We start from the raw sequence: 18,537 nt of genomic DNA on the forward strand, positions 1-18,537 counted from the left end.
TGGGATTACAGGCGTGAGCCACCGTACCCAGCCTTGAACCAAGGTTTCTAAGATGCTCTCAGCCTCCTTGGATCTGGCCTAGCACACCTTTCCATCTTATCTTTTCTGCACAACCGCCCACAGCTAGCCCAGCCTACGCCTCAGCCAGTCTGGCTCCCTGACGATGCAGAGCCGGCACCGGCTGCAGGAGCCAGGCCCAGTCCTGTCCAGGGCCCCCTGGCCGCAGACAAACGCTACAGACACGGCTGGTAGCACATGGTTCTCTTTATTGTGATGCTCCATGGAAAACATCCGTAAACCAGCTTACTGTAGTGGTGACAGCCGCAACACATGCTAAGGCACTTTTATTATATAAAAAAGGGGTGGGGTGAGAGTTTCACTCACTCCTTTGTGACAGCCACTGGGACCTGAATTCAGAGCTTCGTAGGCATTACACAGCTTTTATATCGCTTCGTGATTTGAGAGTTTGTTTCCTTTAAAAAAAAAAAAAAATGCCTTCTTGCCATAAGTCTCAATGCAGCATATACAAAAGTTAGAAATACAAGTAAATTCGGCAACCAGTGTAGACCAGTGAGGACGAGCTAACTCTCTTATAAACAAAGGCAGTGAGAAAGACTCGGAATTTTATCATTTATTACGAGAAAGGGGAAAAAAAGAAAACCTTGTTTTGCTTTCAAAAATATCTGTGCAGGTGGCAGATTTTTAAACTATACGAGTCAACGGTGCAGGTAAAGGACCCTCGGGCCCAGTCCTAGAGTAGACACGAGATCGCCTGGCAGGGCTGCTGGCCCCTCTAACGCTCTGGCTGTCATACTTGGGACAAGTCCCTTAACCATTAAATATATTTGGTCCCCAAAAGTGTTGGGAGAAGCCACTGGAAGGCTGCTGGCCTTCCCTGCTTGACCCCGGCAGCCTTGCTGTGGCAGAGGCAGGCTGTCCTCGGTAAAGGAGGGGAGGGGGCATTGCACTTGAGACATTTTAGAATCAGGAGGGAGACAGTGGACAGGGGCGCTGCCTGGGACAGGGTGGGGAGGAATCCACTCCTCCCCCCACCCCAGCATTCTGTGCCCTGCACAGAGGTGGAGCCCCAGAGCCTGCTCCTTCCGGACCGCCCAGAGCCACGGGAGTGGGAGGCCCAAGGGGCAGAGGTGTGTGAGGTCACCACGTGTGATTGCCAACAGCAAAGAAAGGAGGAGTGGGGGCGCTGGTGGCAGAGGTCAGGGAGGCTGACAACTGCGGGGGTTCCGACTACCAAAACGCCTTCAGTCTGAAGAAAAATAGATTCATAGAAACTCTGGCCCCTCCCCGGGGGCCTGCCCTCCTCGCCTCAACATCTTGTGCTTTTTGGCAAGAGGGGGATGAGGAGCCTGCTGGTCGCTCTCTGCCTGGGCCCGGGCCCTGTCTCTTTGGTATCAGATTCTGAGCGGGGGAGGGAGCTGGAAGGGGATGCAGCAGAGGAAGCCAAATGCCCTCAACAACGCCTGGAGGGAAACAGGATGGGGGCACGGGGCTGAGGGCAGGGGGAGGCGCGTTCACAGCAGTCCCAAGAAGGTGGGGAGAGGCCTGCTGCAGGGTCTGGGAAGGGGAGGCTGTGGTGTCCGTCTGTCCATCCATCTCAGGCTGCAGGAGAAGAGGCTTATTCGGCAGGTTTGGCCTCAGCCCCATCCGCTTTGCCATCCACCTCCTCGTCGGAACCATCGCCAGCGCCTTTCCGGGCCATTCGGCGGGGCATGACAAACGGCAGGTCCCCGCGCCTGGGGGAAGAGGCAGAGGCAGAGGGTCAGTGGGCACAGACAGGCCACGGGTGGCCGCAGCACAGCACACACATCTCAAAGCGAATTCGAGAGGGAAACCAGGCGCCTGGCTGCTCCCACCAGGAAGAAGCAAGGCGGAGCCTTGGGAGCCACAGGTGAGCTGGACAGGACCGCTCTCAGGACAGCAGGCAAAGCTTCCCGCAAAATGTTTCGGTGTCAGACATCTTCACACACAACCATAGCACAAAAACAGTTCAGGCAAACAGGACCAATTACAACAGGAAAGGCACAGAAGTAAGTGTAAAATGCCACCCTCTGTTGCAACTCCTATAAAACCGGTGAAACCAAGACAGGTAAACAGGTGTGCTTGTTCACACAGAGTACAAAGCCGGGCACCGTCTTTCTACCACATGGCAGAAAATTCATATCCAATACTGACTCCTTATGCTTAAAAAAAGAGCGCCATGAAGGCCTGGCACAGTGGCTCACGCTTGTAATTTCAGCACTTTGAGAGGCCGAAGTGGGTGGGTCACCTGAGGTCAGGAGTTTGAGACCAGCCTGACCAACATGGTGAAACCCCATCTCTACTAAAAATACAAAAATCAGCTGGGCATAGTGGTGCATGCCTGTAATCCCAGCTACTCCAGAGGCTGAGGGAGGACAATCACTTGAACCCGGGAGGAGGTTGCAGTGAGCTGAGACTGCACCATTGCACTCCAGTCTGGGCAACAAGAGTGAAAATCCATCTCAAACAAACAAACAAACAAACAAACAAGATCCCCATGAAAAAGAGGTAAGAAATGAGAATCTCAGAGAATAAGATCCTCTGCTTCAAACATTCACTACTTGTTGAGTGTTAACACTCCCTGGGAAATGCAAAGGAGCCTTTTTAACCTCTGTAGACATTGTTTATGAGGCCCGTATTCATTTTGTAGATATTTATGAGGCACCTAATATGTGCCAGGACTGGGCCAGGTGGCCTCAAGCAACTTCTAATTCAAAAGACAACAGACTTTTAGGACAGGCTAGGAATAAACTACCTAGAGTTTACTGTGTGTTGAAAACACTAAGCTGAAGCCTCAAAGGCAAGAAGTCAGAAGGGGCAGAGTTTGCTTTGTGCAGTCCTTTCTTGGTGTCATTTGTGGTTTGCTTGTGGGCTGTGATTGAGGAACAAGCTACCTTTTGAGAGAAGTGCCGAGGCAAAGGGGTGGGTTGGGCGGTGGGGGCTCACCTGAGCTTGTTCTTGAGGGAGCTGACCTCGCGGTTCATGGCATCGGCCGTCTCGGTGGCGTCCTCCAGCTCGCGCTGCAGTTTCCGGCGGGAGGCGTTGGCCCGCTGGGCCTCCTCTTCCGCCTCCTCCAGCTGCCGCTTGAGCTGCTTCAGGCGGGTGGATGCCTTGTCGGCCTGTGGAGATGGACGTGTGGCCCGTGGCCCTGGTTAGGAGCTCTGGGCGTGCAGCCAGCCAGCCTCACTGCCCTGCCTGTTGCCCCATCTGCTGCCCAGCCCGGCTGCCCTTCTCACTGCCCCACCAGCGCCCGCACCTGGTCCTTGTACTGCTCGGCGTTCCTCCGCTCATCATCCACCTGCAGCAGCACATCCTTCAGCTTCTTCTCCGTCCGACGCACCTGTTTGCAGGCTGCCTGGCGCTCCCTGCATGACAGACAAGGTGGCTCAGAGGGAACACCCTCCTTCAGAGGGTCCAGCCAACAAACCCTAACATGGACCACCCGTTCCCTGGGGCTCGCTGGCATCTAGGGATCACCTAGGGAGGCCTTTGCTGGACACCTATGTGTGCCTGGCTTCTTATGATGGGCACTGCAAAAAGCCCCATTTACAGATGGGGAAACGGGCGCAGGTAAGGGAAGTGACACACCTCAAAGGGCATCTGTGTAACTGGAAAGGAGGTTTGGGGGCCTACTGTAACCCCCATTCCCTCCAAGGAAGTCTCAGTCCTGCTGAGCCCACAGAACAACTGCCCGGGTGGGCAGGACCCCCCTCTACCTCCTGCTCTGATTCACCCTCAGAGACAGCCACCAAAGCTCCTGGCTTTAGAGGTGGAACAGAGAATCCCGTTCAAACCCCACAAACTCCCCCAACCACCCAACTGTGGAAGGGATGTGGGCCCCATCAGGAGGGAGGGAAACAGCCCCCAGCACTCAGGAGACAGAGAGCTGGTTGTGGCCCAGATTTGGGCAGGACTGCAAGGGGGCTGGAGTTTTTGCCAGGACGGCTGGAGTTGGGCGGGGTCAGGGGCACGTACTTGGTCTCGTTGTCCAGCTGCTCCTCCAGTTGTGCGATCTTGGCCTCGAGGGCAGTGATGGAGGCCTTGTACTTGGACTTGACAGTGCCCTCCATCTCCTGCAGCTTGACCTTGAGCTCCTTGTTCTGGCGCTCCAGCTGCTGCCGAGCATTCTCGTTCTTCTGGGCGTGGCTGCGCTCCAGGTTCAGGTCGGTGTTGATCTGGTCGATCTACAGAAGGAGGGCCAGTGACCTCGGGAAGGGCTGGGGCCCTGGCTGGAGGGCACGAGCAGGGCCGGAGGAAGGTGGCAGCAGGATCTCACCAAACCCTTGGGGTCCAGAGTCGTGGGTCTCCCAGAAAAGGGAGGATTAGAAACTTCTGAACACCCAACACAGAAGCCAGAGGGGACTCTTTCATGTCCAGGTGCCTGGACATGTTCCCGTAAGCACCTGGGGAGCAGCTGGCACTTGGCCTGTGCTTCTGCCGGCTGGGTCTGAGGCCAGCTCTGCCGTGGTGGCTCCAGAGCCCAGGGTGGGAGAAGGCCTGGCACCCACCTGCAGGTTGGCCTTCTTCAGCCGGTCGTTGATCAGCTCTGTGTTGCCCTGCTCCTCCTCCAGTTCCTCCTCCAGCTGGGCGATGCGGGCCTCCAGACGCCGCTTCTCCTCCAACGCCAGGGCTCTGTGGGGTGGGTGGGAAAAGTGAGGGGCCTACCCCGGGGGCACAGCTGGTCCCCCTCAACTCTGTCCCCTCACTCAGCTCACCCTTTGCCACTGCTGTTGGCGATCTCATCAGCCAGCTCATCCCGCTCCTGCTGGGCCTGGCGCTTGGCACGCTCCGCGGCTGCCAGTTCCTGCCACAAAGACCCAGAGTGTGACCTGAAGGCAGCCACAGCCCTGCAAGACCATCCTTCCCAGCCCCGGGCACCCTCCTCTCAAGCCCTTCCCCAGGCCCACCTCCCCCAGGAAGCCCTTCCTCCAGAAACCCTCTAGCTCACAGGCTGGTGCCCCCCTGCAGTCATAGCTTAAGCACCACATGTTTCTAAAACTCTTACATTTAAGTGCTAGGAATCAAGCCAGGTGCCAGGGTGTGGCGATAAGAAGTGTCCTGGCCTAACCAGGGAGACCATGTGGACAGAGCTACTCGGTGCGGCCCCTCCCTATTTGGGTGAGCCAGAGCCCGGAGTCAGCTCCGGAGGCCACAGGCAGATGGCTACACCCTGGTCGCACTTGCAGCCAGCACATCACACTGCAGGGCACCCTCCAGAGCCAGGAAACACTTCAGGACAGGCTCAGGTGAGACGGGTAGGGTGGCCTCCCAGACCCCTTCTCACCAGGCACCATTCATAGCAGGAGGTGGTGGCAGCCACAAAGCCTCATCTCATCTGAGGCATGCCAGTTTCACACACACACACTCTCATCATACCAGGGAGCCCCGCCATGTAACGGAACCCTGGAGGGAATCGTTTGTAACATGAGAGCCATCCCCAGCCAAATCCTGGAGCCCAGTCGGGACCCTAGCCCTGTCCTCAACTGAAGGCCCTACGCTGCCACCTGCTGGCTGCAGGGCAGCGGTGCCGCTCTCCACTGCAGCCCCACCCACCTCCTGCAACTGGATCATCTCGGCCTCCATGCTCTTCAGCTTCTTCTCGTTCTCTTTGGCCTGGGCCAGGATCTCCTCACGGGAGGCGCGGGTGTCATCCAGCTCGCGCATGCAATCCTTCATCTGGGCCTGGGGTGGGGACAGAGGCTTGGCACCCCACCCAGCTCCTTGGCCCTCCACCCCTACCCTCGTGGGTCACCTCGCCAGCAGGACTCATGGCTGGTGCTCCGCTCGATGCTTTATTTAACCAACTAACCGTGGTGACAGGGCGAAAAGGCAACTAAAGGCAAACACCTCTGTGACCCACCCCATCATGCACACTTTGACAGTGCTGGTCACCGTGGACGTGAGCCCAAGCTGAGCTTCATTTCCTACTTTCTGTCCCCTCCTGTGGGCCGGAAGCCGGTGCCCACGGTGCCACCCCTAATGTGCACCTGCCCCTCAAAACCAGTGCCCAGCCTGCCGGGCCGTCCCCACCACAGGCAGGAAACACCTTTCCTTTTGTTATTCTCCTGTTATTTGTTTGAACACTAAAGATCTTTGCAGATAAATCCTAAATTGAGATTCCTCAAACCAAAGAGCATGACTGGCTGTGTACAGCTCAACCACACCAGTAAAAAAATGCCACCAGCAATCACAGTAGCTATGCCCACAACCTTGACCACAGAGAGGTTTTAAAGTTTTTGTGGGTTTTTTTTTTACACTTAAAAAAATTTTTTTTAAACTAAGGTTATTCTTGTTACATGATATGGTGTATCAGAGCTGTTTTTACGTGTTAATTATTCTTTAATTATTGGTGAGGTAAAGATTTCCAAGTATGTGTCCCGCACTCTGGGCTGCTGCTCAGAACCATCACCCCAGAGCCCAGAAGGCTGGAGGGTGTCAGCACCCGGCTGATTCTGGAAATCTGCATTAAGTGAGACCTTCTCGAACTCCACCCATGTCTAGGCTTGTACTTGTTTGCTTCTGTGTTTTATGTACTCAGTCATTCACCGTTTTGCAAGTCTGCTGTTGGACTATCATGTTTCCACTCACCTCCGAGCCTCTGAGTCTCTGTCAGTGAGATGGGGCTGGAAGCACCCAGGACCTTCCCAGGAGGTGCCACCCTGCCAGGTTCCTGCCCCGGGCCCGGCCCCTTCACATGTAGTTGGCTGGGTCGGGCCCCGCCCGCCCTCACCTGGGCCCCGCCCACCCTCACCTGGGCCCCGCCCGCCCTCACCTGCAGCTTCCGCAGCTGTTTGATGGCTTCCTCCCGGTTCTTGTTGGCTGAGTCGATGTGCGCCTCCAGGTCCTTCAGGTCCATCTCCAGCTTCTTCCGGGCGGCCACTGCCATCGAGCGCTGCTTCCTCTCATCCTCCAGCTCTGCCTCCATCTCCCGCACCTGGGGGAAGGGAAATCAACAGCTTGGGAAGCTGGACCCACTCAGAGACCCTGCCCTAGCTCTGAACTCAGGAGCCTCAGGCCAGTTCTACAGGATCCATGGGGCCTTGGGGGGCCAGTGGGGATTACTGACCATAAGAACTCTAAGAAGGTGAGTCACTGAACCCTGAGACAGGGGGCTGGAAAGGAGGGATATGGGAGGGGAGGCGTGGTCAAGGGGCCCTAACATAATCCAAGTGGAAGGAGAGAACAGAAGCCTGCGTGAAGCCAGGGCAGCCTTGGGCACTCGTGGGGTAGCAGGAGGCCATGCACACCTGTCTGACCAGCTGCTTCTTCTTCTCCTCGCTCTGCTCGTCCCGGCCCTGCAGATCCCGCTCGAACTGGGCCTTCATGGCCTGCAGGTTGACCTCCAGCCGCAGTTTGGCGTCTTCAGTGGCCTGCAGCTCGTCCTCCAGCTCTTCCAGCTGCGTCTTCATCTCCTCCACCTGCTGCTCCAGGGCCCGCTTGGACTTCTCCAGCTCATGGACCTGAGCCCCAGAGAGCCCAAGTCAGGAGCAAAGGGACTGGCAGGTACCGGGGTCTGCGAGACCCGGAGTCTGTGCACACAGCGACCCTCTGTGATGACCCCCCTCGGGCCCCTCCCAAGAGCCTGCTGCCAGGTCCAGCACTCACGCTCTTGCCCACGTCGTCCTTGGAGCTCATGAGGTCCTCCATCTCCGTGCGGAACTGCTTGTTGAGCCGCTCCAGCTCCGCCTTCTGCTCCATGGCTTCCTCCAGGGCCCGGGCCAGCGACAGTGCCTTGGTCTCCTTCTCTCGGGCCTCCGCCTCAGCCCGGTCGCGCTCCTCTGCGTACTTGGCAGAGATGGTCTTCTCCTCTGCCAGGAGCTGGGAGAGAGGTGGGCACCATGAGGCTCAGCACCATAGGCTCAGAGCTACGGCCCCCGGTGGGGCAGAGCAGCTGGGCCTAAGCTCCCTGGGGAACGCGGAGCCCAGAGGCCACGGCGGAGAGGAGCAGATCTAGGAAGCACAGTCCCAGGGCTGTGCCCGGGACAACACACACAGTCCTGTGCATCCTCATGACGGGATGACTGCTGACTGGGGCAGGCACTGCTGCGAACGCCATGTCGTAACATCTGTTTAATTTTCATCACTTACTAATCGTAACCCTTTATGGCATGCTGCCCCTTCCATGAGAGCCCTCCAAACCTGTAAGAGCTTTGGTTCTCCTGAACCAAAGTTGGCATTTGGTTGGCATTTTTCACGGAGTGAATGCCAAGCTGGCTACCAGGAAGCCTGAACCCCATTTGTGGTCTCCTCTAACGAAAGCTTCTGTCCCCTGGCATCTGTTCTCTGTGTGCACCCACCTGGCTCTATCCTATTTCCCCAGCTTCCCTTCCTTTTGGCCCAAACCTTAATTATTCCATGGGTGGCTGACCACTTCCTAAAGGGCCAGATAGTGTATTCTTTAGAGTACGCAGGCCCTACGGTCTCTGCAGCAATGGCTCAACCCCACTACCACAGCTCAAAGCAACCAAAGACAATGCGAGAACGACGGAGTGTGGCTGTGTTCACTCCATCTTTCCCCACGAAACGCAGTGGGCTGGACCCGACTGCCGCAGTCAGCTGCCCGGTGTCTTCTACTGTTCTGTCCCGCCCCTGAGTCCGCATCCCCCTCAGCTGCCCTCTGATATTTTGGAAAAGGAAGCGATATGAGTGCATAAATAAATCGTTTAAAAGACAGTCAAACCACTTAATTCCAGAAAATCTGAAAAATGTAAAAAACCAGAAAGGAAAAGTCACTCCTCAACCCATTGCAGGAAGACACCCTCTTCCACTGGCCTTCTCCCTGGGCCCCTCGACAAGCCAGAGACGGGGGGGCCTCCAAGCGCTGCCCCGCACGGCCCTCCCGGGCAAGACCTTGAGGGAGCCCAGGCTTTCTCTGACGGGCCCTTCGCCTTGGACTCAGTGCTTGAAGAAGAAATACAAAGGATGGAGCCAGTGGCCACACACCTGGTCAAACTTCTTCTGCTTCTTCTCCAGGTTGCACGCGCTCTGGCGTTGATGGTCCAGGTCCACCAGCAGGTCATCCAGCTCCTGCTGCAGTCGCGTCTTGGTCTTCTCCAGCTTGTCGTAGGCGGCCACCTTCTCCTCGTGCCGCTGGCTCAGGCCCTCCAGGTCCTTCTGGAGCTTCCTCTTCACTTCCTCAGCGGTTTCCAGGCACCCCACACTGTCCTCCATCTTCTTCTTCATGTCGGCCACCTGGGCAGGAGCCAGGAGTAAGCAGACGCCCGAGATGGCACCTGCTCAGGTGGCACACCCGTCCCTGGGGCAGCTGGGAGCCTGCCTGCCACACCGTGGAAGGGGCACCAGGGATCCGCCCAGTTATGAAACCACCTCCCCCAGTCACTTCCCTCTCCACGGGGGCGAGACAAATGGAGCTTCTGCAAAGGGGCATCCGTCTACCATGTGAAGCCCGGGGGAGGTTGACCCTCAGGCCCACTGTGGGGGCTCCCAGCCCTCATCCACACCAAGCCTCTTGCTCTACGGAGACCGCTCCCAGAGAGCAGGGCCAGTGCCCTGTAGGGATGTCTGCGGGGTCCCCATCACCCAGCCCCATCCTTGCACTTGGAGATAAACCTGCAATCACGCACACTCACGGGCTGCTCCCACCCTGACTGCGGAACGGACTCCCAGCCCATCCCGAGGTGGCTCAGGCCTTCTGGCCTGGCATATGGAGGCCCAAGATAGGATCTAGAGCAGGAGCTCTGAATATATATTAGGCTACGGACCCCTTGGCAGTCTAGAGAGGCCTAGGGACTCCTTCTCATGACAATGTTTTAACAGGCATTAAATAAACATATGGGATCACCAAGGCAACCAGTACAGAAAAATGCAGTGTTCACACATTCTAAAACACCGTGGCTCAGGAAGCCACGTGCTGCTAGGTAGCACATCAGACAGCAAACTCGGCGCAGGCCCGGGAACCACGAGGCCAAGGAGCTCGGCCGCAACCCTGACAGGGTAACTGGCCATTTCTACAGATGACGAGGGTGCAGTGACTGCCACCACTGTGGCTTGCTGCCTACATCCATCATGGAAGCAATGCTAAATTTCAGCTAAAGACTGGTGAAAATAAAGGTGTAAAATAGTGAATATAGTGGTGTCCCCCATCTAAGTCCACAGACCCCTGGATTCCTCTCCTAGGGACTCAGGCTGAGAGCCCTGATGTGGGAGAGCAGGGTGGGCTTCCCTGGGGGAGAGCAGCAATGGGCTGGCCCAGTGGGCAGGGCTGTCCTGCAGTGCCCAGGCCAGTGCCCGGCCAGCAGCTCCCCAGCCTGCAGAGTCGGGCCGGTTCCCCAGGCCTCCAAACCTGGGCATGGAGGGTGGCGATCTGCTTCTCCAGGTTGTGCTTGGCCTCCTCCTCCTCCTCCAGCTGCTCCCGGAAGGAATTCTTCTCGTCCTCCACCTGCTTGAGCTTGGTGCTCAGGCTCAGCTTCTGCCGGTTCTCCTCCTGCAGCAGCTCCTACTCGCAGGTTGAGAGGGGTGTGGGCGCTCAGGAGAGCGGTGTCTGAAACCCAGGAACTCCACACCCTTGAGGAGAGAGAGGAGCTGGTCCTGCTGATTTAGGGGATGGCCACGTAAAGACCTGATGGGAGCTAGGAGGACGCAGAGACCCACCCACGGGATGAAGGAGATGAAGGAGAGGACGGGCAGTCCGATGGGTTCTGGAGCTAATGTCGTGGACACAGGGGCCTTCCTGGAGGAGTTCACCTTCTGGGAACCTGGCACCACCCTTACCTGAGTGTCCTGCAGCTGGGACTCCAGCGCGGAGAAGTCCTTGGTGAGCTTGCTGGACTTGCTGTCGGACTGGCTGAGAAGCCCGGTCACGTTGTCCAGCTCCACCTGCACCGGGCGGGGAGACGCAAAGGACCATGGACCCAGCCCCACCGCTCCTGCCCCACCTCAGCTCCTTTACGTAAAGCTGGACCTGAGTCACAAGCTGAAGCGTGAGGGTCTGAGGAGCCAGTTTGAGAAGAGAGAGAGACACAGAGCACACATGCACCCGGGGGTCTGGGCCACCACTGCTGCTGGCACCCACTGCCTGCGCCAGGATCCCGGCGGAGGCCTCACCTGCAGCTTGGTGACCTTGTCGGCCAGCTCCGTGCGCACGCGCTCTCCCTCGTTGAACTTGACCTGCAGCTCCTGCAGCTGCGCCTCCACTTTCTTGCGCTTGTGCTCCGAGTCCCCTTTGCCCTGCAGCAGCACCTTCACCTCATTGGCCAGCTCCCCCCGCTCATTCTCCAGGGTCTGCTTTGCCTTCTCGAGGTTGGCTTTTACCTGGCGGGGAAGAAAGCAAAGACGTGAGTGGCGGCCTCCTGACACAAGGCTGGCTGGTCTGTCATCACTGGACTCGAGATCCAGACATCGCTGCTGCTGCAGCCCTGACGACGGTGCGCCTGAGTCCTGGACTCAGAAGGCTCAGGCCTCATCTGTCCTGTCCTCTTCTCTCTTGGCTGGTGGGTGACACTTGGCTCCTGTCTTCACTGCTTGGGACCTCAGCTTCCCCATCTCTAAAATAATACCTGCCCAGCCTTCTACCCTGGGTAGAGGCCAGGTTCTAGGGCACGGCACTGGTGTTGCAGATGTTAGCAATATTTATAATGCAATGAGGGGAACTGTAATTGTTTGTAGTTAGACTTCCAGTAAAGCCTGTCTGAAGTCTGATGTTCAAAGTAACGAAGTAATGTTTTCACCCTCACATAACCACATGAGACAGACCTATCATAATCTTCCCTTGTGAACAGGGAAACTGAGGCCCAAGTCTCAAAGCCCCTTAGAGGGGGAGCCTGGCCTCAGAACCAGGCAGTTGAGTTGGATCCTGCAGCTGCTCTGCAGGACTGATTCGGATTCTGTGGGCCCAGCACGGGGAACCCTGCCTTCCTGCTGCGGTCTCAGGGAGGCTCCGCACCCGCTTCGTCTGCTCCAGCTGCTCCGCCAGCTCCTCCACGGCCTGCGAGTGCTTCTGTCTCATCTCCTGGATCTGGGCCTCGTGGGTCTTGGCCTCCTCCTCCAAGGTCTTCTTCAGGATGTTCACCTCCTGCTCACGTTTCGACCTGGACAGAGAAATCCCCTCAGAGTGGAGGCTGGGAGCACTGGAGCGAGGCTGTCCCTGGAGCTCTTCCCTGACCGAAGAGAGGCCTGACCAGGGCACAGGCACTCCAGGCAGCTTCTCTACCCATCAGCCCCTCCTGACCATCTATCCCATGGGCCAGCCTGAAAGACGCACTGTGAAAGGCTTCTGTAGCCTTTCAGCTTTAAAGCCCACCCTTGCCTCACCCCCAACTTTGAGTCAGGTTCTTCAACAGGCTTTCTACTCTGTAGACAGAAACCGCTGAGGAACCAGCAGCTTCCATGCCTGCTGGCGCATAACAGGGCCACGGGGCGCGCGCGCGCGCGCGCGCGTGTGTGTGTGTGAATGCGCGTGCGCACAGAGGCCCAGGGTCCATGTCTCCAAGCCAAGGCCCCCGTGGCTGCCCTCCCCATCCCCAGGGACTTGGTCCCAGGGCACACCTGAGCTCCTGCTGGGCAGCTGTGGTATCCAGCGTGTCCTCCAACTCTGTTTTCAGCGCCTCTAGCTCTTCCCCAAGGTCCCGTTTCTGCTTCTCAGCTTTATTTCTGGAAGCACGTTCAGACTCCAGGTCTTCCTGGAGTTCCGAGATCTGAGATTCCAGCTCCCGGATCTTCTTAAGGGCCATGTTCTTCTGGGCAGCTTCCTCTTCCACTCTGCCAAAGCGACCAGCAACATCAGTATAAGGTCAGTTTCACCTCCAAGGAGCAGAGTTTGCAGGACAGGCCTGAGAGAGGTGCGGCAGCCAAAGCTGCCTCTGGTGGTCACAATCATGGCACTTAGGGTGGCTCTCAGTAGAAACAACATCTGAGGCAACCAGACTGAAGGGCAACACCCCTCTGAGAACTAGAAAACCTCATAGAGGAATCCTTTCAATTTCCAAAGTAAGATTCACTGCTTCAAATATTTTTAAAAGTCAAATGATTTGTGGCCGGGCGCGGTGGCTCACACCTGTAATCCCAGCACTTTGGGAGGCCGAGGCGGGCGGATCACGAGGTCAGGAGATCGAGACCATCCTGGCTAACACTGCAAAACCCCGTCTCTACTAAAAACACAAAAAAATTAGCCGGGAGCGGTGGCGGGCGCCTGTAGTCCCAGCTACTCTGGAGGCTGAGGCAGGAGAATGGCGTGAACCCGGGAGGCAGAGTTTGCAGTGAGCCGAGATTGCGCCACTGCACTCCAGCCTGGGCGACAGAGCGAGACTCTGTCTCAAAAAAAAAAAAAAAAAAAAAAGTCAAATGATTTGTTAAATGGGAAGAAAAGGAAATAAAATATTACACCACAGGATGACTGTAACTCAGTAAAAATATGAAAGTGCTATGGACTTTAGATGGTTGTGAGGAGTCAACGTAGGTTCACCAATTAGAACAAACACACCACTGCACTGGGGGGTGTTGGCAGCTGGGGAAGCGGCGCGTGAGTGGGGCAGCGGAAGATGGAGAAACTTCTGCTGACTCCTGCTGTGAATCTAAAACTACTCTACAAAATAAAGTCGCTTTCTTTTTTTTTTTTTAAAACAGATTCTCGCTCTGTCACCTAGGCTGGGGTGCAGTGGCGCGATCTTGGCTGACTGCAACCTCTGCCTCCTGGGTTCAAGGGATTCTCCTGCCTCAGGCTCCTGAGTAGCTGAGATTACAGTCGTGTGCCACCACCCTGGCGAATTTTTTATATTTTTGGTAGGGGTGGGGGCTTCACCATGTTGGCCAGGCTGGTCTCGAACTCCTGACCTCAAGTGATCCATCCAGCTTGGCCTCCCCAAGTGCTGGGATCACAGACATGAGCCAACATGCCTGGCCAAGTCTTTTTTTTTTAAGTGTACCTATAGCAAGAAATTAGCAAAGGACTATTGTAGGTGGGTGATAAAGTTGTGGATGACTGTTTTTCAAATTACAAACAAATAAACAAAAGACAAATGAGGCCCCTCACTGTGCCCTGGGTGCACAAGAACTGCTTTGCTATGAAATAAACGGCTCTTCTAAGACAACAGTGGAAAGAATGCTCACAGCTCTCTGGTGCAGAGAACTAGGCCCAGCAGCAAGCAGGAAGGGCTGGCCCAGGCCACCTGGCCTCAGGCGGGGTCCTCACCTGGCCAGGGCGGCCTGGAGCTCCTCCTCTTTCTTGGCCAGCTGCATCTTGAGCTCCGCGATCTGCGCCTGGAGCTCGGCGATCTGGTCGCTGAGGTCCGTGGAGTCTCCCTCCAGCTTCCGGCGGGTCTTCTCCAGCTCCTGTCGCTGCTTCTCCTCCCTGCGGAGGCGCTCTGCAAGGAGCGGGGAGCCCACATAGCCCTCAGTGCCGTGGGTTCTGTCTCCGTGTCAATTACTTATACAAAATACCGAGCACTCGTTATGAAACGTGTGTCAGGCTGAAAGCATCACAAATACACAGACACTCGCACCCAACTCCTGCACGCAGGAAGAGGACATCACCGCAAACTGCCAGCCCCTGGCGTGTCTCTCTCCAACTCACCCCTCGTCCTTCCCTGCCAGGAGTTAAGTACTCTCCTAAAGCTGGTGTTCGTAACCCCCTTGGTTCCCTTGAAGGTTGTACCATGTCTGTATCTCTAAAAAACATGTTCAATTTTGTGCGAATCTCAACTTTTAAGATGGAACTGCCTTGTGTGAATTCCACAGTTGGAATCACAGAGTCAGGGCTTGGTGTCTAGCTTTATAACTCTGTGATGTCACTAGGGAAAGCTACTTTCTATACCTCGTCTGAATAACAAACAAAAGGAGACGGCCTACTTCATTAGGATGGTGTGAGGGGCCAATGAGTTACTATCTTAAAAAGCACCTAGAACAGTGCCTGGCTGGTGATGTTTATTCCCTGCCATGCCTTTGCCGCCCCATCCCATGGTCTTGAGATGTAGCCCGTGAAGTTTTGCTGGAATAGATGTGTATGGACATTTATCTAGCATTCCATGATGTGAATACACCACAACTTATTTATGTACCCGTCCTGCAGCTGGCAGGCATGGGGCTGTGTTCATCGCACACTCTGATACACAACGCTGCTGCGAGCGTCCTGCTCACTCTCAGCGCAGACGGCTGAGTGATGGATGGAACGGCCGGGTCACCAGCATGCCAAGCTTCAACCTCACTAGGACTGCTGGATCGTTCTCTAACGCCGTCTACCAGTCTGCAGTCCCAGCAGCAGCATGTGTGTGCTCTGACGGCTCCGTGTCTGTGTTAGCGCTTATTAGTGTCAACCTTTCATGTCTGTCCATCTGGTGGGCGCCACCCCTAGACCTCCTGGATGACCAAGTCTTCCGCGCTCCTCCCAGGTGAGGCAGGGTATCTGTGGGCTAAGAGATCTCTCTAGTGTCCAGACCTCTCTTCCGCTGGACCTGACTCACCTCATCCCCTGCAGATGTGAGGGGGCTGGACAAGGCTGTGACACCAAGCCGGGGAAAATCCTCCCGGCAGTCAGGCTGTGGCCTCCCTCCCCTGGGTATGAGCTCAGAGTTCCCACAATAGTCAGGGTTCTCCTGTTCCCCCAGTTGTCCACTCCTCTCAAGGGGCAGGGCCGGGGGTCCTCAGACAACCACGGACCTGTGCTTCTACCCCAGCGCCCCCTCCCTGCCACAGATCCCCGGGGCACACAGAGACAAGGCAGGATTTGTCACCCTGCCCCAAGTCAAGCAATGAGCTTCCGCAGTAACTGTCAAGGACTTCACGGTACATACGTGTTCACGTGTATTTAATGAAATTTTCACAGTACCCTAGCACTGTGTCCCCTTTTTAGGTAAAACTAAAGCTCATGGAGCTTAAGTCACAGGTGTAAGATGAGCCAGCTAGTCAGTGACAGAGCTAGTGAGTCCTGTGGGCCAAACCCAGAGCCTCCTAGGCAGTCTCGGAAGCTTCCAAAACCCACGGCACACGACAACAGGGCAGCGCCAAAGCTCTCCTTTAAACACACTTCATGCAGGGGGGCAACTAGCCACAGAACAACAGGGGCCTGGAGGCTCAGGCTCCCGCAGGCACCAGACACGGCTCCCCTCGACCTGTGACCTCAGGTCTGAAGGGCAGCAGCCAGTGCTGTAGTGTGGCCCAGGCTCACCCGTGAGCTGAGGAGGCCTCCGTGTTCCGGTCAGACAGGCCAGCCCCTGCCCGCCAGCCCCTGCCCATCACCTCCTGCCCGTCACCCTCTCACCTTCCAAGTCGGTGATCATTGCCTCATGCTTGTTCTTGAGCTTGGCGAGGCTCTTAGATTTCTCCTCCTCTTCCGTGAGGTTGGTGGTGAACTCAGCTATCCTGTCTTCCAGCAGTTTCTTTTCCTGGGGAGAGGGGAGTAGGCCGGCATTTAGTGTCGGTTGAGCAGAGAACACTAGCCTCAAAGCATGACTCGCCCGGAAATTTGGGGCTGAATGGAGAGGGCTTTAGACACTTGATCAAGTTCATGAGGATTTTCCTGGATCAAAGGATAATTTTGAAAGGTCACCAGCTTCCCTGAAACAGTGAGGTATATGCTTCCTCAGGATCGAAAAATGTGGGTGCCCAAGCCCTTCCCCTTCCCCTGTGGGCTTGGGTGAGAAAGGCTTCCAGGTGACAGCTAGTGTCAGCAGGGACAGATGGCTCCACTCCTTCAGGAGGCTGCCATACGGCGCTCACCTGCGCCACCAGGCCACCTTCTCCGTGCCCCTCTCTCACCTGCCAGGGGGGGCCAGAGCCCCTCCCCCTCTTTAGCCCCGCGGTACCCCGGGCTGCTCTCCTTGCTTTCTGTTCTGTGTGGCCCCCGCAACACCCCTGCCCAGGGGCCAGAGCTTGGCACAAGCGCCTCAGTCCTCTCATCCCAGTCCCGGGCGGACGTCCTGCCACCTCAGCCTTTGGAGCTCCCGTGGTCTGAGGAGCCCCAAAAGGTGGGGAGGCTGCCTTCTCCTCTATCTGGTTCCCCGGCTGCTATCTGCTCCCTGGGCAGACACTGACAGGGACCAGCTCATTCTCAGGAGGAACGGCTGCCGCCCAGGGACAGTGGAGGAGTACCCCACATCTCAATATAGAGCCACCAAAGTGTCCCCAACCCCACAGTGACCAACGCCTGCAATGCTGCACAGATGGCCACCTTTACAAAGGCTTGGGTCTCACGGGTGGCAAAGAAGAGCTTTCCAGAGGGGAAAGGACAAACCCTTCCCCAGGGCCCCTTCGTTTATGAGGAAATCCCTCAACGAAGGCCCATGGGACCTCCAGGGAGCACCTGCAGCGAGGCAGAAACCCTCGTGCTGCAGGCGGAAGAGCCAGGAAGCAGCAGCGGCAGGGCTGGGGTCCGGCCCGGCAAGGGTGACCACACTCTCCCATCCACGGCCCCCCTGGAGCAGCTGCAGGCGGCAGCCGCGGGCCTCACCTTGGCCAGCTTGCAGTTCTGGTCCTCCAGGATGATCTGCTCCTCCTCCAGCTTCTTCAGCTTCGCCTCAGTGGTCACCTTCTCCAGCTGCAGCTTCTGCCGGGCGCTCTCCTCCTCCTCCAGCTGCTCCTCAAGCTCCTGCCGGGGGCCAGAGACACGGTGAGGACAGCAGGCCCAGGGTCATGGCCAAGGTGAAGACAGCAAGGTCCGAAGGCCAGGTCCGAACACCAAGGAGAGGATACGAAGGTCTGTGAGCCCAGGGTCATGGCTGAGGTGGGGACAGCAAGGTCTGCAAGCCCAGGGCCACACCCGAGGCAGGGCCCAAGCCCTATTTGTAGGATTCCAGATTTCAAACTGGGACACAGGGCCAGAACACCGGTGCAATGTTCTGAAGGGTTTCCTGCAGCAAGCTCCCACCCATGAAACAGGCAGGATGCAGAGCTGCTGGCCCTGTGCCTCTCTGGCTAGCCAGGGCCAGGGCTAATGGCAGGGAAATCAAACTGGCCTTGATGCTGGCCCAGGCAGTACTCATGGAGAGATCTCAGATGCACATGTCACAAACTACCAGCCCAAAGGGAACACCTCTCACTGAGTGCCCCAAGCAGACAGCGTGAGGAGCGGCCTCCTCGGACCCTAATTCCATGTTCTCCCAGCTCCTGGTCCCTGCTTCTCTGCCCCGCCCTGCCCCTCCAGTCCCGCTCCTCCCCGGGTAGAGCAGGCAGGAACCTGGATGTTCTGCTGCATCTTCTTCTTCTCTGTCTGCAGGTGCTGGCAGCGCTCCTCCTCCTCCTCCACCCTGGCCTCCAGGTCATGGCAGATCTCTTCTAGTTCCTGCTTCTTGGCGGTCAGGCGGGCCCGGAGCTCCTCAGCCTCGGCACACAGCTCGGTTTCTGCCTGGAGCTGCTCCTGCAGCTGTAATTTCTCTGCCATGAGCTGCAAACAGCAAGTGGAAAACACAAGCTCCTCGCAACACCCGCAAGTCACTCCATCCTCAAAAGATGGACGCCGTGGCTCAGGATCCCAGCAGGAAAGGAACATGTGGACAAGAGTAGCTTTCATCTGGAGAGCTCTGAAGCTTCCAGGCACCTTCCAGACATCGT

General features: G+C 56.8%; 1 protein-coding gene across 1 annotated transcript in view; it reads right to left on the minus strand.

Moving 5' to 3' along the window:
- Positions 1-246: 246 nt before the first annotated feature.
- Positions 247-18,537, minus strand: part of LOC105464519 (myosin heavy chain 9) — a 106,968-nt gene continuing 88,677 nt past the window's right edge. The window contains exons 22-41 of the mRNA XM_011712493.2: positions 18,164-18,370; positions 17,438-17,575; positions 16,250-16,373; positions 14,186-14,357; positions 12,544-12,756; positions 11,942-12,086; positions 11,104-11,310; positions 10,771-10,875; positions 10,343-10,495; positions 8,983-9,231; positions 7,645-7,857; positions 7,287-7,499; positions 6,812-6,973; positions 5,593-5,721; positions 4,755-4,843; positions 4,548-4,671; positions 4,015-4,223; positions 3,296-3,404; positions 2,986-3,158; positions 247-1,754 (exon numbers count right to left, since the gene is read on the minus strand). Of these exons, the coding sequence (XP_011710795.1) occupies positions 1,637-1,754; positions 2,986-3,158; positions 3,296-3,404; positions 4,015-4,223; positions 4,548-4,671; positions 4,755-4,843; positions 5,593-5,721; positions 6,812-6,973; positions 7,287-7,499; positions 7,645-7,857; positions 8,983-9,231; positions 10,343-10,495; positions 10,771-10,875; positions 11,104-11,310; positions 11,942-12,086; positions 12,544-12,756; positions 14,186-14,357; positions 16,250-16,373; positions 17,438-17,575; positions 18,164-18,370 (3,252 nt within the window). The 3' untranslated portion in view covers positions 247-1,636. The remainder of the gene's footprint in view (positions 1,755-2,985; positions 3,159-3,295; positions 3,405-4,014; positions 4,224-4,547; positions 4,672-4,754; positions 4,844-5,592; positions 5,722-6,811; positions 6,974-7,286; positions 7,500-7,644; positions 7,858-8,982; positions 9,232-10,342; positions 10,496-10,770; positions 10,876-11,103; positions 11,311-11,941; positions 12,087-12,543; positions 12,757-14,185; positions 14,358-16,249; positions 16,374-17,437; positions 17,576-18,163; positions 18,371-18,537) is intronic.

This window comes from Macaca nemestrina, chromosome 15 (assembly GCF_043159975.1).
Source record: "Macaca nemestrina isolate mMacNem1 chromosome 15, mMacNem.hap1, whole genome shotgun sequence".
NCBI lineage: Eukaryota > Metazoa > Chordata > Mammalia > Primates > Cercopithecidae > Macaca > Macaca nemestrina.